The sequence below is a fragment of the Anomaloglossus baeobatrachus genome, chromosome 4 (assembly GCF_048569485.1).
Source record: "Anomaloglossus baeobatrachus isolate aAnoBae1 chromosome 4, aAnoBae1.hap1, whole genome shotgun sequence".
Classification (NCBI taxonomy): domain Eukaryota; kingdom Metazoa; phylum Chordata; class Amphibia; order Anura; family Aromobatidae; genus Anomaloglossus; species Anomaloglossus baeobatrachus.
Window position 1 is genome coordinate 3,567,837 of NC_134356.1, and position 17,861 is coordinate 3,585,697.

The 17,861-nt window shown below is 51.3% G+C and overlaps 1 protein-coding gene across 1 annotated transcript in view; it reads right to left on the reverse strand.

Annotated features, from left to right (window-relative positions):
- The window catches only part of GYS2 (glycogen synthase 2), a 96,561-nt gene that overhangs the window by 25,139 nt on the left and 53,561 nt on the right, over positions 1-17,861 (reverse strand). Inside the window, exons 3-10 of the mRNA XM_075343497.1 lie at positions 16,891-17,082; positions 13,580-13,765; positions 11,662-11,806; positions 11,471-11,588; positions 10,616-10,736; positions 9,725-9,831; positions 9,594-9,653; positions 9,448-9,526 (exon numbers count right to left, since the gene is read on the reverse strand). Of these exons, the coding sequence (XP_075199612.1) occupies positions 9,448-9,526; positions 9,594-9,653; positions 9,725-9,831; positions 10,616-10,736; positions 11,471-11,588; positions 11,662-11,806; positions 13,580-13,765; positions 16,891-17,082 (1,008 nt within the window). The remainder of the gene's footprint in view (positions 1-9,447; positions 9,527-9,593; positions 9,654-9,724; positions 9,832-10,615; positions 10,737-11,470; positions 11,589-11,661; positions 11,807-13,579; positions 13,766-16,890; positions 17,083-17,861) is intronic.

Here is a 17,861-nt window from a genome sequence, read left to right on the forward strand (position 1 = left end):
CCAGACAGTGGCCCCTATAGTGTACACGATGACCCACAGTCACACCAGACGGTGGCCCCTATAGTGTACACGATGACCCACCGTCACACCAGACAGTGGCCCCTATAGTGTATGTGATGACCCACAGTCACACCAGACGGTGGCCCCTATAGTGTACACGATGACCCACCGTCACACCAGACAGTGGCCCCTATAGTGTATGTGATGACCCACAGTCACACCAGACAGTGGCCCCTATAGTGTATGTGATGATCCACAGTCACACCAGACAGTGGCCCCTATAGTGTATGTGATGATCCACAGTCACACCAGACGATGGCCCCTATAATGTATGTGTTGACCCACAGTCACACCAGACGGTGGCCCCTATAGTATACGTGATGACCCACAGTCACACCAGACAGTGGCCCCTATAATGTATGTGATGACCCACTGTCACACCAGACAGTGGCCCCTATAATGTATGTGATGATCCACAGTCACACCAGACAGTGGCCCCTATAGTGTACACAATGACCCACAGTCACACCAGACGGTGGCCCCTATAGTGTACACAATGACCCACAGTCACACCAGACGGTGGCCCCTATAGTATACACAATGACCCACAGTCACACCAGACAGTGGCCCCTATAATGTATGTGATGACCCACTGTCACACCAGACAGTGGCCCCTATAATGTATGTGATGATCCACAGTCACACCAGACAGTGGCCCCTATAGTGTACACAATGACCCACAGTCACACCAGACGGTGGCCCCTATAGTGTACACAATGACCCACAGTCACACCAGACAGTGGCCCCTATAGTGTACACAATGACCCACAGTCACACCAGACAGTGGCCCCTATAATGTATGTGATGATCCACAGTCACACCAGACAGTGGCCCCTATAGTGTACGTGATGATCCACAGTCACACCAGACAGTGGCCCCTATAGTGTATGTGATGATCCACAGTCACACCAGACGATGGCCCCTATAATGTATGTGTTGACCCACAGTCACACCAGACGGTGGCCCCTATAGTATACGTGATGACCCACAGTCACACCAGACAGTGGCCCCTATAATGTATGTGATGACCCACTGTCACACCAGACAGTGGCCCCTATAATGTATGTGATGATCCACAGTCACACCAGACAGTGGCCCCTACAGTGTACGTGATGACCCACAGTCACACCAGACAGTGGCCCCTATAGTGTACACAATGACCCACAGTCACACCAGACGGTGGCCCCTATAGTGTACACAATGACCCACAGTCACACCAGACGGTGGCCCCTATAGTGTACATGATGACCCACAGTCACACCAGACAGTGGCCTCTATAGTGTACACGATGACCCACAGTTACACCAGACAGTGGCCTCTATAGTGTACACAATGACCCACAGTCACACCAGACAGTGGCCTCTATAGTGTACACAATGACCCACAGTCACACCAGACGGTGGCTCCTATAGTGTACACAATGACCCACAGTCACACCAGACAGTGGCCCCTATAATGTATGTGATGATCCACAGTCACACCAGACAGTGGCCCCTATAGTGTACATGATGATCCACAGTCACACCAGACAGTGGCCCCTATATACCTGTGTGGAGTATATGGCACTACAGTGGCCCCTGTATAGGCTATATACCTGTGTGGAGAATATGGCACCGCTGTGGCCCCTGTATACACTATATACAGTTAGAAACACACAAGGTCCCAAAAAACATCAACTTAGCCTTCAAAAAGCAATTATCTCAAAACACGAAAAACACCCTTAGGTAAACTATCTGGGTATATTGAAGCAACGCTAATAAATATTGAAAATATCATGGAGTAAATTCAAAGTATTTTTATTCCATCATTTTTTATTCAAACATAAACCACACCACAAAGGAGATCATGTTACATCCAAAAAACTGCCTCAGGTTAAGAAAGGTTTGGCATTAAGTATCCTATTAAGCATTTAGACATAAATTTTTCTACATATGATTCAATTCACATGATGCGGCAATTCATCATTGTCACAAACCACCGGGGCGGTCACTCAGAAATCCCCCGCGCTGGCTACCAGTACGTCACAATCGGGGGGTAACAAGTGGGGGTCACCCCTCCTTTATACCTCCCGACCGACAGACAGAGCACGTGACGCGCTCTCTAGCGCCCCTCTTATAGTCAGGCCAATTATGGAATTGCCCGACAATAAGCAAGGAGGCCGCTATACTACTTATGCCGATTATTGAAGGGTCCCCAGTGAGAGTAGGGTATATATTCCCCCGACCTCCGCGGGCGGAATATATAAAACCTCCCCGGATCTCACTGGCCTCCCCACAATAATCCTTGGCACAACTCGCTGCCACCAACCGCTTCACGGTAACTATTAGCCGAACACACAGACGTGGGATTCAAGATCGAGATAACAGAACAGCCCAAGATTAATTATATAATTTAATCAGCCTAAAGCACACTAGAAACTACAATATATACAATAGGGAATCTACAGAATATACATATGTCAGAGTACAGTTACAGATAAAGCATGGTTTACAACAGGTATGCAATTCAATCAGTTACCTTGTGCGTCTGGCCACAGGGGGGCGCTGTAGACCAGGTTTCTAGGAACTCCCACAGATGTTTCCTGCACGTGACCCCCAGCGAAAGAACACTGGAAAATGGCCGAAGTAGGGTTATCAACCTGGGCAAATCCAGGTCCCCTCCTACCTTCGTGACCTCAGAGGGAGCACTGCTCCACCCCTGGCTGGAGTTATGGACAAAATCCACAACATGGAATATGGCCATAACTTTGCCTGGGAGCGTCGTAGGCGGACGCCAATGCTCTCATTGTGACAGTTATGAATTTAGCTACAGAATGAGAGGACTCATGACTTGTCTACTAGTTCCCCATTGGCTGATATCACGCCTGGGGTATTTCCCCAGGTCCTGCTCCCATAAAAAGGGTGTGCCAGCATCGTCCGCATGCGGAGACACCATTTTTATGGTTGCCATATTTATCGGAAATATGGCTGGCGAGATATGAACCATTTTTTACTGGAGTCGTTCTGTCTGGATACTTCCATAGCCTTGCTAATTAGATAGCAGCCCCTACTACAGGGTCACGGCAGGGAGTCATCCTGTGTCCATTGTTCCCACGTCACCTAATCTCCATATCACAGGAGATGGCTGGGATGTGACACCTTCACAGATACTGGACCTCTGAGAACAAGAAGGGAGGGGGCACTGCCAGGGAGTGATGAGCGATTATGACTGGAAGTCATAATTCATCTTCATATCCCAGGGTTTGCCTCACAATCATCAAAACAATGCACTCATGCTATAAGTCGTTCCCAGGTTTTGATTTCATTATTTGGTTATCTCAGCAGTGTATCACCATCCTAATTGTTTATTTAAGAAAATTTTGAACAAATATATATAGAGATTCACGTAACAAATGACAGGAAATTATTTCTTTACCTATCTGCAGGAAATACATAAACATATTTATTTTATTATTTACCTCTGGTAATATTCTTTATCTTGATTTAATCTCTAAAGATCTCCGTTTTAACAATAAAGTCGATATCAACCAATTAATTCGTTTATAAACCATAGAAGGACAGCCGAATTTCACATATGGGAAGCAGTGAATACAGGCATAAAAAACCGAACTCTTTTTTATAGCATTGGCAAATTAACCTAAGTTTAGGCATATATAACAGTGACACGCCTCTACCCTGCAGCCGGCTAATCAATTCTTAGCCAGCTAAAAACCGCACCAGGCTATAATCTATGTGGCCGTGACAGCATATGAACTCACACTATGTCAAAAGAATGAAACCAACAGGTTAGGGGAGGAATTGCCGTGCCGCCTAAAGTGAATCTAGTATTTCTAAATGCCTTGATGGCATAAGAAATGTTTTTTCCTATTACCCGCCGATAGACCGATAATATTAGCAAATCTACATAGGCTTAGGCATATATGGCGGCAACACATCTCTACCCGTCAACCGGCTGATCACTTCATAGTCAGCCTGAAGCCGCACAAGGTAATAGTTGGTGTGGCCATGATGACAACATAGAATTCACGGTGTCTGCCCGACAATGCCTTATAGCATCACGCGAATCGCATATATAACATTACATCACTTTCTACCGCTATCAGCAATATTTGTAATTAGGTGTAAACCAGACTATAGTGAATACCTGAGCAGTGGATGACTCTCTCCTTTCTTTCACCGTGAATTCTATGTTGTCATCATGGCCACACCAACTATTACCTTGTGCGGCTTCAGGCTGACTATGAAGTGATCAGCCGGTTGACGGGTAGAGATGTGTTGCCGCCATATATGCCTAAGCCTATGTAGATTTGCTAATATTATCGGTCTATCGGCGGGTAATAGGAAAAAACATTTCTTATGCCATCAAGGCATTTAGAAATACTAGATTCACTTTAGGCGGCACGGCAATTCCTCCCCTAACCTGTTGGTTTCATTCTTTTGACATAGTGTGAGTTCATATGCTGTCACGGCCACATAGATTATAGCCTGGTGCGGTTTTTAGCTGGCTAAGAATTGATTAGCCGGCTGCAGGGTAGAGGCGTGTCACTGTTATATATGCCTAAACTTAGGTTAATTTGCCAATGCTATAAAAAAGAGTTCGGTTTTTTATGCCTGTATTCACTGCTTCCCATATGTGAAATTCGGCTGTCCTTCTATGGTTTATAAACGAATTAATTGGTTGATATCGACTTTATTGTTAAAACGGAGATCTTTAGAGATTAAATCAAGATAAAGAATATTACCAGAGGTAAATAATAAAATAAATATGTTTATGTATTTCCTGCAGATAGGTAAAGAAATAATTTCCTGTCATTTGTTACGTGAATCTCTATATATATTTGTTCAAAATTTTCTTAAATAAACAATTAGGATGGTGATACACTGCTGAGATAACCAAATAATGAAATCAAAACCTGGGAACGACTTATAGCATGAGTGCATTGTTTTGATGATGAATTGCCGCATCATGTGAATTGAATCATATGTAGAAAAATTTATGTCTAAATGCTTAATAGGATACTTAATGCCAAACCTTTCTTAACCTGAGGCAGTTTTTTGGATGTAACATGATCTCCTTTGTGGTGTGGTTTATGTTTGAATAAAAAATGATGGAATAAAAATACTTTGAATTTACTCCATGATATTTTCATTATTTATTAGCGTTGCTTCAATATACCCAGATAGTTTACCTAAGGGTGTTTTTCGTGTTTTGATACACTATATACAGTCATATGTAAAAGTTTGGGCACCCCTATTAATGTTACCTTTTTTCTTTATAACAATTTGGGTTTTTGCTATTTCAGTTTCATATATCTAATAACTGATGGACTGAGGAATATTTCTGGATTGAAATGAGGTTTATTGTACTAACAGAAAATGTGCAATCCGCATATAAACAAAATGTGACCGGTGCATAAGTCTGGGCACCTCAACATAAAAGTGACATTAATATTTTGTAGCTCCTCCTTTTGCAGAAATCGCAGCCTCTAGTGGCTTCCTGTAGCTGTTAATGAGTTCCTGGATCCTGGATGAAGGTAGATTTGACCATTCCTGGTTACAAAACAATTCCAGTGCAGTTAAGTTTGATGGTCGCCGAGCATGGACCGCCGCTTCACATCATCCCACAGATGTTCAATGATATTCAGGTCTGGGGACTGGGATGGCCATTCCAGAGCATTGTAATTGTTCCTCTGCATGAATGCCTGAGTAGATTTGGAGCGGTGTTTTGGATCATTGTCTTGCTGAAATATCCATCTTCTGCGTAACTTCAACTTCATCACTGATTCTTGCACATTATTGTCAACAATCTGCTGATACTGAGTTGAATCCATGCGATCCTCAACTTTAACAAGATTCCCGGTGTCAGCATTGGCCACACAGCCCCAAAGCATGATGGAACCTCCACCAAATGTTACTGTGGGTAGCAAGTGCTTTTCTTGGAATGCCGTGTTTTTTGCCTCCATGCATAACGCCTTTTTGTATGACCAAACAACTCAATCTTTGTTGCATCAGTCCACATGACCTTCTTCCAAAATGTAACTGGCTTGTCCACATGTGCTTGTGCATACCTCAGGCGACTCTGTTTGTGGCGTGCTTGCAGAAACGGCTTCTTTTGCATCACTCTCCCATACAGGTTCTACTTGTGCAACGTGCGCTGTATTGTTGACCGATGCACATTGACACCATCTGCAGCAAGATGATGCTGCAGGTCTTTGGAGGTGGTCTGTGGATTGTCCTTGACTGTTCTCACCATTCTTCTTCTCTGCCTTTCTGATATTTTTCTTGGCCTGCCACTTCTGGGCTTAACAAGAACTGTACCTGTGTTCTTCCATTTCCTTACTATGTTCCTCACAGTGGAAACTGACAGGTTAAATCTCTGAGACAACTTTTTGTACCTTCCCCTGAACAACTATGTTGAATAATCTTTATTTTCAGATCATTTGAGAGTTGTTTTGAGGAGCCCATGATGCCACTCTTCATAGGAGATACAAATAGGAGAACAACTTGCAAGTGGCCACCTTAAATACCTTTTCTCATGATTGGATACACCTGCCTATGAAGTGCAAAGCTCAATGAGGTTACAAAACCAATTTAGTGCTTCAGTAAGTCAGTAACAAGTAGTCAGGAGGGTTCAAATCAAGAAATTGATAAGGGTGCCCATACTTTTGCACCGGTCAAATTTTGTTTAAATGCGGATTGCACATTTTCTGTTAATACAATAAACCTCATTTCAATCCAGAAATATTCCTCAGTCCATCAGTTATTAGATATATGACACTGAAATAGCAAAAACCCAAATTGTTATAAAGAAAAAAGGTTAACATTAATAGGGGTGCACACACTTTTTCATATGACTGTACTGAGGGACTGACTGTACCTGTGTGGAGAATATAGCACTACAGTGGCCCCTGTATACGCTGTATACCTGTGTGGAGTATATGGCACCGCTGTGGCCCCTGTATACGCTGTATACCTGTGTGGAGTATATGGCACCGCTGTGGCCCCTGTATACGCTGTATACCTGTGTGGAGTATATGGCACCGCTGTGGCCCCTGTATACGCTGTATACCTGTGTGGAGTATATGGCACTGCTGTGGCCCCTGTATACCTGTGTGGAGTATATGGCACTGCTGTGGCCCCTGTATACGCTGTATACCTGTGTGGAGAATATGGCACTTCTGTGGCCCCTGTATACGCTGTATACCTGTGTGGATAATATGGCACTACTGTGGCCCCTGTATACGCTGTATACCTGTGTGGAGTATATGGCACTGCTGTGACTCCTGTATACCTGTGTGGAGTATATGGCACTGCTGTGGCCCCTGTACACGCTGTATACCTGTGTGGAGTATATGGCACCGCTGTGGCCCCTGTATACGCTGTATACCTGTGTGGAGAATATGGCACTGCTGTGGCCCCTGTATACACTGTATACCTGTGTGGAGTATATGGCACTGCTGTGGCCCCTGTATACGCTGTATACCTGTGTGGAGAATATGGCACTGCTGTGGCCCCTGTATACGCTGTATACCTGTGTGGAGAATATGGCACTGCTGTGGCCCCTGTATACGCTGTATACCTGTGTGGAGAATATGGCACCGCTGTGGCCCCTGTATACGCTGTATACCTGTGTGGAGTATATGGCACCGCTGTGGCCCCTGTATACGCTGTATACCTGTGTGGAGTATATGGCACCGCTGTGGCCCCTGTATACGCTGTATACCTGTGTGGAGTATATGGCACCGCTGTGGCCCCTGTATACGCTGTATACCTGTGTGGAGTATATGGCACTGCTGTGGCCCCTGTATACGCTGTATACCTGTGTGGAGAATATGGCACTACAGTGGCCCCTGTATACGCTGTATACCTGTGTGGAGTATATGGCACTGCTGTGGCCCCTGTATACCTGTGTGGAGAATATGGCACCGCTGTGGCCCCTGTATACGCTGTATACCTGTGTGGAGAATATGGCACCGCTGTGGCCCCTGTATACGCTGTATACCTGTGTGGAGAATATGGCACTGTTGTGGCCCCTGTATACGCTGTATACCTGTGTGGAGAATATGGCACTGCTGTGGCCCCTGTATACGCTGTATACCTGTGTGGAGAATATGGCACCGTTGTGGCCCCTGTATACGCTGTATACCTGTGTGGAGAATATGGCACCGCTGTGGCCCCTGTATACCTGTGTGGAGAATATGGCACTGCTGTGGCCCCTGTATACGCTGTATACCTGTGTGGAGAATATGGCACCGCTGTGGCCCCTGTATACCTGTGTGGAGAATATGGCACTGCTGTGGCCCCTGTATACGCTGTATACCTGTGTGGAGAATATGGCACCGCTGTGGCCCCTGTATACCTGTGTGGAGAATATGGCACCGCTGTGGCCCCTGTATACGCTGTATACCTGTGTGGAGAATATGGCACTGCTGTGGCCCCTGTATACCTGTGTGGAGTATATGGCACTGCTGTGGCCCCTGTATACGCTGTATACCTGTGTGGAGAATATGGCACTGCTGTGGCCCCTGTATACGCTGTATACCTGTGTGGAGTATATGGCACTGCTGTGGCCCCTGTATACGCTGTATACCTGTGTGGAGTATATGGCACCGCTGTGGCCCCTGTATACGCTGTATACCTGTGTGGAGAATATGGCACAGCTGTGGCCCCTGTATACGCTGTATACCTGTGTGGAGAATATGGCACCGCTGTGGCCCCTGTATACGCTGTATACCTGTGTGGAGTATATGGCACTGCTGTGGCCCCTGTATATGCTGTATACCTGTGTGGAGTATATGGCACTGCTGTGGCCCCTGTATACCTGTGTGGAGTATATGGCACTGCTGTGGCCCCTGTATATGCTGTATACCTGTGTGGAGTATATGGCACTGCTGTGGCCCCTGTATACGCTGTATACCTGTGTGGAGAATATGGCACTGCTGTGGCCCCTGTATACGCTGTATACCTGTGTGGAGTATATGGCACCGCTGTGGCCCCTGTATACGCTGTATACCTGTGTGGAGAATATGGCACAGCTGTGGCCCCTGTATACGCTGTATACCTGTGTGGAGAATATGGCACCGCTGTGGCCCCTGTATACGCTGTATACCTGTGTGGAGTATATGGCACTGCTGTGGCCCCTGTATATGCTGTATACCTGTGTGGAGTATATGGCACTGCTGTGGCCCCTGTATACCTGTGTGGAGTATATGGCACTGCTGTGGCCCCTGTATATGCTGTATACCTGTGTGGAGTATATGGCACTGCTGTGGCCCCTGTATACGCTGTATACCTGTGTGGAGAATATGGCACCGCTGTGGCCCCTGTATACGCTGTATACCTGTGTGGAGTATATGGCACCGCTGTGGCCCCTGTATACGCTGTATACCTGTGTGGAGAATATGGCCCTCTTCATCACGGTCAGGTCGTCGCGGTCCAGGATCTTGCTCATGTCGGGGATCTCGCCCCTGATGAGAGAGGTATGATCAGACATTGGGCCCCCGAGGCCCGGCCCCCAGAGATGGCGGCTCTTACCTCAGCAGCGCCTCGTACAGCTTCTTCCCAAACTTCTCCTTCACGGTGTGAGCGGTGTCCCTGCAACCAACACGGGGCTGTAAGATGTGCCCACCCTGCGCCCCCCGGCCGCACCGCGGACCCCCGCTCACCACAGCTGCTTCCGCACCGCCTGGCCCTTCAGCGTCTCCACATTGAAGTTATTCGTCTTAGTCGGCATAATAAAGAAAACCACGACGGTGACGTCACTGCGGTGCACCTGTGCCAGGAGGAGGGACAGAGGACGTAACACCCACCCGAAACACCACTCCTACCTGTGCCAGGAGGAGGGACAGAGGACGTAACACCCACCCGAAACACCACTCCTACCTGTGCCAGGAGGAGGGATAGAGGACGTAATACCCACCCGACACACCACTCCTACCTGTGCCAGGAGGAGGGACAGAGGACGTAATACCCACCCGAAACACCACTCCTACCTGTGCCAGGAGGAGGGACAGAGGACGTAATACCCACCCGAAACACCACTCCTACCTGTGCCAGGAGGAGGGACAGAGGACGTAACACCCACCCGAAACACCACTCCTACCTGTGCCAGGAGGAGGGACAGAGGACGTAACACCCCCCGAAACACCGCTCCTACCTGTGCCAGGAGGAGGGACAGAGGACGTAACACCCACCCGAAACACCGCTCCTACCTGTGCCAGGAGGAGGGACAGAGGACGTAACACCCACCCGAAACACTGCTCCTAATTGTGCCAGGAGGAGGGACAGAGGACGTAACACCCACCCGAAACACTGCTCCTAATTGTGCCAGGAGGAGGGACAGAGGATGTATCACCCCCCCGAAACACCACTCCTACCTGTGCCAGGAGGAGGGACAGAGGACGTAACACCCTCGAAACACCGCTTCTCCCTGCGCCCTGGGATCTTGTACTGCTTATTACTGTTAATGTTAATGATTGTTGTACGTATACCCTCTTTCACTGTACAGCGCCATGGAATTGATGGCGCTATAATAATAATAATAATTACACTCCTACCCGGAGAAGGAAGTTGAGTCTGGACAGAGACTCCAGGAAGATGTCCGCTCCTTTATTAGAGTATTCATATCGGCCCGCGATGAAGAAAAACAGCGACTTCTCCAGACTGAAGTCCAAGTGTCTGCAGGGAGAGAGGAAAGGGTTACACGAGAGCGCAGCTCTGGAGGATAAAACGTCATGTAACAGCAGAATACTGATTACAGCTCTGGAGGTGACTAAAGGATAAAACACAATGTAACAGCAGAATAGTGAGTGCAGCTCTGGAGGTGACTAGAGGATAAGACACAATGTAACAGCACAATAGTGAGTGCAGCTCTGGAGGTGACTGGAGGATAAGACATGATGTAACAGCAGAATAGTGACTGCAGCTCTGGAGGTGACTAAAGGATAAGACACAATGTAACAGCAGAATAGTGAGTGCAGCTCTGGAGGTGACTGGAGGATAAGACACAATGTAACAGGAGAATAGTGAGTGGAGCTCTGGAGGTGACTGGAGGATAAGACACAATGTAACAGGAGAATAGTGAGTGCAGCTCTGGAGGTGACTGGAGGATAAGACACAATGTAACAGCACAATAGTGAGTGCAGCTCTGGAGGTGACTAGAGGATAAGACATGATGTAACAGCACAATAGTGAGTGCAGCTCTGGAGGTGACTGGAGGATAAGACACAATGTAACAGCACAATAGTGAGTGCAGCTCTGGAGGTGACTAGAGGATAAGACATGATGTAACAGCACAATAGTGAGTGCATCTCTGGAGGTGACTGGAGGATAAGACACAATGTAACAGCAGAATAGTGAGTGCAGCTCTGGAGGCTCTGACAGTTATCGGTGGTCCGGTTTGCCCCTCGCACCCATAGAAGTGTCCGCGTACGAACTCCTGGATCCGGGCCTTGTGCAGCGAGTGCAGGTTCTGGAATTCGTGCATGGCGGAGAACTTCTTGATGTTGAGGCCGTTGGGGGTGATGACATCTGTGGGTGCAGAGCAGTGGGTGAGTGTTGTGCGCGGTGTGGGTGGGCTGTGTGCGCTCGGCGTCCGTGGTACCTGCTTTCCTCTTCAGCATGTGCTCGGCCTCGATGCCGGTGATCTGGGAGACGGTGGTGAAGACGTGGGCGCAGTGGGCTGCGGCGCGCTCCATGCAGTAGCGGTGGTAGATCTGACGCTCTCCGGCTTCTCTGTCAATGTCAAACTATAAGAGATAGAAGAGGAGGCGTTAGCCGCGGCCGCCGCCTGTCACTCAGCCGCGGAGGATCAGCCGCCTCTGACATTTGCGCTGCAGTCCGTCGCTGATCGCGGGCGCTCCGTGCGCCGCCAGTCGTCAGGGAACTTTCTGACAGATGTAACATTTTTTATGGGATTCAATTAACGAGAGACGTCCGGGGCCCACGAAAGGTCAACGCTGCCCAAAGGCCACAGAGGGAGCGAGCGCTGCGGAGGGAGTGCGATGGCCACCGCGAAGGTCAGACACATCATCACCACACGAGCCCACCGACGGCAGAGCCGTAACCTTTACAGGCAGAAACCCTAGAAAGACCCCCACCCAAGACGTGCGAGAACACTCATATCACGTCTTCAGAGCTGAAATCCTACAAAGACCCCCACCCAAGATATGCGAGAACACTCATATCACGTCTTCAGAGCTGAAATCCTACAAAGACCCCCACCCAAGATATGCGAGCCCACTCATGTCACGTCTGCAAAGCCGAAATCCTACAAAGACCCCCACCCAAGATATGCAAGAACACTCGTATCACGTCTTCAGAGCTGAAATCCTACAAAGACCCCCACCCAAGACGTGCGAGAACACTCATGTCACATTTTCAGAGCTGAAATTCTACAAAGACCCCCACCCAAGACGTGCGAGCCCACTCATGTCACGTCTGCAAAGCCGAAATCCTAGAAAGACCCCCACCCAAGACGTGCGAGAACACTCATATCACGTCTTCAGAGCTGAAATCCTACAAAGACCCCCACCCCCGACGTCCGAGCCCACTCATGTCATGTCTGCAAAGCCGAAATCCTACAAAGATCCCCACCCAAGATGTGCGAGAACTCATATCACGTCTTCAGAGCTGAAATCCTACAAAGACCCCCCACTCAAGATGTGCGAGCCCACTCATGTCACGTCTTCAGAGCTGAAATCCTACAAAGACCCCCACCCAAGACGTGCGAGAACACTCATGTCACGTCTTCAGAGCTGAAATCCTACAAAGACCCCCCACTCAAGATGTGCGAGCCCACTCATGTCACGTCTGCAAAGCCGAAATTCTACAAAGACCCCCACCCAAGATGTGCGAGAACACTCCTATTACGTCTTCAGAGCTGAAATCCTACAAAGACCCCCACCCAAGACGTGCGAGAACACTGATATCATGAAATCCCACAAAGACCCCCACCCACGACATCTGAACCCACTAATGTCACATGTGCGAAGCTGAGCGTCCCACGATGGGGCCACGAGTGACGGGCATCTCTGCAAGTACATAATGATGGCGGATGATACTGAAACTGAACCCTGGTCACCCCGCCTGAGCCCCCTGCGGCACCCCATCTGAGCTTCCTGAATGACCCAGTCTGAGCCCCCTGTAGACCCAATCTGAGCCCCCTGTGGCACCCCATCTGAGCCCCCTACGGCACCCCATCTGAGCCCCCTGCGGCACCCCATCTGAGCCCCCCGTGGCACCTCATCTGAGCCCCCTGCGGCACCCCATCTGAGCCCCCTGTGGCACCCCATCTGAGCCCCCTACGGCACCCCATCTGAGCCCCCCGTGGCACCCCATCTGAGCCCCCTGCGGCACCGCGTCTGACCCCCTGCGGACCCCATTAGTATCTGGCGCTGTGCACACGGCGCGGTCTGGCATGCTCTCTGCACAGCATGATACCTCTGCTGCCCTGCTGTTAGCTCTCAGGCTGTGCACCGCGGTTGGGCTGCTTTGTGGCAGATGGACCATGTCCCCCTCACCTGGTCCAGTTTGTTGTAGAAGTCCACGTTGGCGGCACACAGGTATCGCCCCAGCAGGGTGGCGTGGGTGGTGAAGATCGTAGCCACGGGCAGTTTGTGGTATCGGCACAGGATGAGCCCAGCTCCGGCCTGCCATTCATGGAAATGAGCAATGACGTTTGGCCGCTCCTGCAGCTGCTCAGTCACCTGAAAGATACAACGCAGGTGTGACCCCCGGGGGTGCTACTGGGATACTGGGATGTCAGGAGCGGTGGTACTGGGATACTGGGATGTTGGGAGCGGTGGTACTGGGATACTGGGATGTTGGGGTGGTACTGGGATACTGGGATGTTGGAGCGGTGGTACTGAGATACTGGGATGTTGGAGTGGTGGTACTGGGATACTGGGATGTTGGGATGTTGAGGTGGTACTGGGATACTGGGATGTTGGAGTGGTGGTACTGGGATACTGGGATGTTGGAGCGGTGGTACTGGGATACTGGGATGTTGGGAGCGGTGGTACTGGGATACTGGGATGTTGGGAGCGGTGGTACTGGGATACTGGGATGTTGGAGCGGTGGTACTGGGATACTGGGATGTTGGGAGCGGTGGTACTGGGATACTGGGATGTTGGGAGCGGTGGTACTGGGATACTGGGATGTTGGGAGCGGTGGTACTGGGATACTGGGATGTTGGGAGCGGTGGTACTGGGATACTGGGATGTTGGGGTGGTGGTACTGGGATACTGGGATGTTGGGAGCAGTGGTACTGGGATACTGGGATGTTGGGGTGGTGGTACTGGGGTACTGGGATGTTGGGGTGGTGGTACTGGGATACTGGGATGTTGGGAGCGGTGGTACTGGGATACTGGGATGTTGGAGCGGTGGTACTGGGATGTTGGGGCGGTGGTACTGGGGTACTGGGATGTTGGGGTGGTGGTACTGGGATGTTGGAGTGGTGGTACTGGGATACTGGGATGTTGGAGTGGTGATACTGGGATGTTGGGGTGGTGGTACTGGGATACTGGGATGTTGGGAGCGGTGGTACTGGGATACTGGGATGTTGGGGTGGTGCTACTGGGATACTGGGATGTTGGGAGCGGTGGTACTGGGATGTTGGGAGCGGTGGTACTGGGATACTGGGATGTTGGGGTGGTGGTACTGGGATACTGGGATGTCAGGAGCGGTGGTACTGGGATGTTGGGGTGCTGGTACTGGGATACTGGGATGTTGGGGTGGTGATACTGGGATGTCGGGAGCGGTGGTACTGGGATACTGGGATGTTGGGAGCAGTGGTACTGGGATACTGGGATGTTGGGGTGGTGGTACTGGGATACTGGGATGTCGGGAGCGGTGGTACTGGGATACTGGGATGTTGGGACGGTGGTACTGGGATACTGGGATGTTGAGGTGGTGGTACTGGGATGTTGGGGTGGTGGTACTGGGATACTGGGATGTTGAGGTGGTGGTACTGGGATGTTGGGGTGGTGGTACTGGGATACTGGGATGTTGGGGTGGTGGTACTGGGATGTTGGGATGTCAGGAGCGGTGGTACTGTGATACTGGGATGTTGGAGTGGTGGTACTGGGATGTTGAGGTGGTGGTACTGGGATACTGGGATGTTGGGAGCGGTGGTACTGGGATACTGGGATGTTGGGAGCGGTGGTACTGGAATACTGGGATGTTGGGGTGGTGGTACTGGGATACTGGGATGTTGGGAGCGGTGATACTGGGATGTTGAGGTGGTGGTACTGGGATGTTGGGGTGGTGGTACTGGTATACTGGGATGTTGGGGTGCTGGTACTGGGATACTGGGATGTTGAGGCGGTGGTACTGGGATACTGGGATGTTGGAGCGGTGGTACTGGGATACTGGGATGTTGGGGTGGTGGTACTGGGATGTCGGGGCGGTGGTACTGGGATACTGGGATGTTGGGGTGGTGGTACTGGAATACTGGGATGTCAGGAGCGGTGGTACTGGGATACTGGGATGTTGAGGTGGTGGGACTGGGATACTGGGATGTTGAGGTGGTGGTACTGGGATACTGGGATGTTGAGGTGATGGTACTGGGATACTGGGATGTTGGGGTGTGGTGGTACTGGGATACTGGGATGTTGGGGTGGTGGTACTGGGATACTGGGATGTTGGGGTGGTGGTACTGGGATACTGGGATACTGGGGTGGTGGTACTGGGATACTGGGATGTTGAGGTGATGGTACTGGGATACTGGGATGTTGGGGTGTGGTGGTACTGGGATACTGGGATGTTGGGGTGGTGGTACTGGGATACTGGGATGTTGGGGTGGTGGTACTGGGATACTGGGATGTCGGGGCGGTGGTACAGGGATACTGGGATGTTGGGGTGGTGGTACTGGAATACTGGGATGTCAGGAGCGGTGGTACTGGGATACTGGGATGTTGGGGTGGCGGGACTGGGATACTGGGATGTTGGGGTGTGGTGGTACTGGGATACTGGGATGTTGAGGTGGTGGTACTGGGATACTGGGATGTTGGGAGCGGTGGTACTGGGATACTGGGATGTTGGGGTGGTGATACTGGGATGTTGAGGTGATGGTACTGGGATACTGGGATGTTGGGGTGTGGTGGTACTGGGATGTTGAGGTGGTGGTACTGGGATACTGGGATGTTGGGAGCGGTGGTACTGGGATACTGGGATGTTGGGGTGGTGGTACTGGGATGTCGGGGGCGGTGGTACTGGGATACTGGGATGTTGGAGCGGTGGTACTGGGATACTGGGATGTTGGAGCGGTGGTACTGGGATACTGGGATGTTGGGGTGGTGGTACTGGGATACTGGGATGTCAGGAGCGGTGGTACTGGGATACTGGGATGTTGGGGTGGTGGGACTGGGATACTGGGATGTTGGGGTGGTGGTACTGGGATACTGGGATGTTGGGGTGGTGGTACTGGGATACTGGGATGTTGGGAGCGGTGGTACTGGGATACTGGGATGTTGGGACTGGGATACTGGGATGTTGGGGTGGTGGTACTGGGATACTGGGATGTTGGGAGCGGTGGTACTGGGATACTGGGATGTTGGGGCGGTGGTACTGGGATGTCGGGGGCGGTGGTACTGGTATACTGGGATGTCGGGGGCAGTGGTACTGCGATACTGGGATGTCGGGGGCGGTGGTACTGGGATACTGGGATGTTGGGGCGGTGGTACTGGGATACTGGGATGTTGGGGCGGTGGTACTGGGATGTTGGGGTGGTGGTACTGGGATACTGGGATGTTGGGGCGGTGGTACTGGGATGTTGGGGCGGTGGTACTGGGATGTTGGGGTGGTGGTACTGGGTGATGACATTAGGACTCGCCTCTTTCAGGAACCATGCAGACAGTGCCCCCAGCAGTAGGGCGTCGTTGGCCTCTCGGTCTTGGAAGGGGATCCCCACGTTACAGGCCTCCCAGAATTCTCCTTTCCACCTGTCCAGGTTCCAGGCTGCGGAGCTGATGTCGAACAGCAGGACGTACGGACTGCCCTCGATCAGCCATCGGCCGAAGTACAGCTGCGGAAAAATCACCGGAGAGCGCCATATACCCAGCTGTAGAGTGTATATACTGCTCCTGCGGGGTGACGGGGTTTGCTGAGGAGTGCTGCCCCTGTGGGGTGACGGGGTGTGCGAAGTGCTGCCCCTGCAGATGTGATGGAGTGTGCGGGGTGACGGGGTGTGCTGAGGAGTGCTGCCCCTGCGGGGTGATGGAGTGTGCGGGGTGACGGGGTGTGTGGAGTGCTGCCCCTGCGGGGTGATGGAGTGTGCGGGGTGACGGGGTGTGTGGAGTGCTGCCCTGCGGGGTGATGGAGTGTGCGGGGTGACGGGGTGTGTGGAGTGCTGCCCCTGCGGGGTGATGGGCGTGTGGAGTGCTGCCCCTGCGGGGTGATGGAGTGTGCGGGGTGACGGGGTGTGTGGAGTGCTGCCCTGCGGGGTGATGGAGTGTGCGGGGTGACTGGGTGTGTGGAGTGCTGCCCCTGCGGGGTGATGGAGTGTGCGGGGTGACGGGGTGTGTGCAGTGCTGCCCTGCGGGGTGATGGAGTGTGCGGGGTGACGGGGTGTGTGGAGTGCTGCCCCTGCGGGGTGATGGAGTGTGCGGGGTGACGGGGTGTGTGGAGTGCTGCCCTGCGGGGTGATGGAGTGTGCGGGGTGACGGGGTGTGTGGAGTGCTGCCCCTGCGGGGTGATGGGTGTGTGGAGTGCTGCCCCTGCGGGGTGATGGAGTGTGCGGGGTGACGGGGTGTGTGGAGTGCTGCCCTGCGGGGTGATGGAGTGTGCGGGGTGACTGGGTGTGTG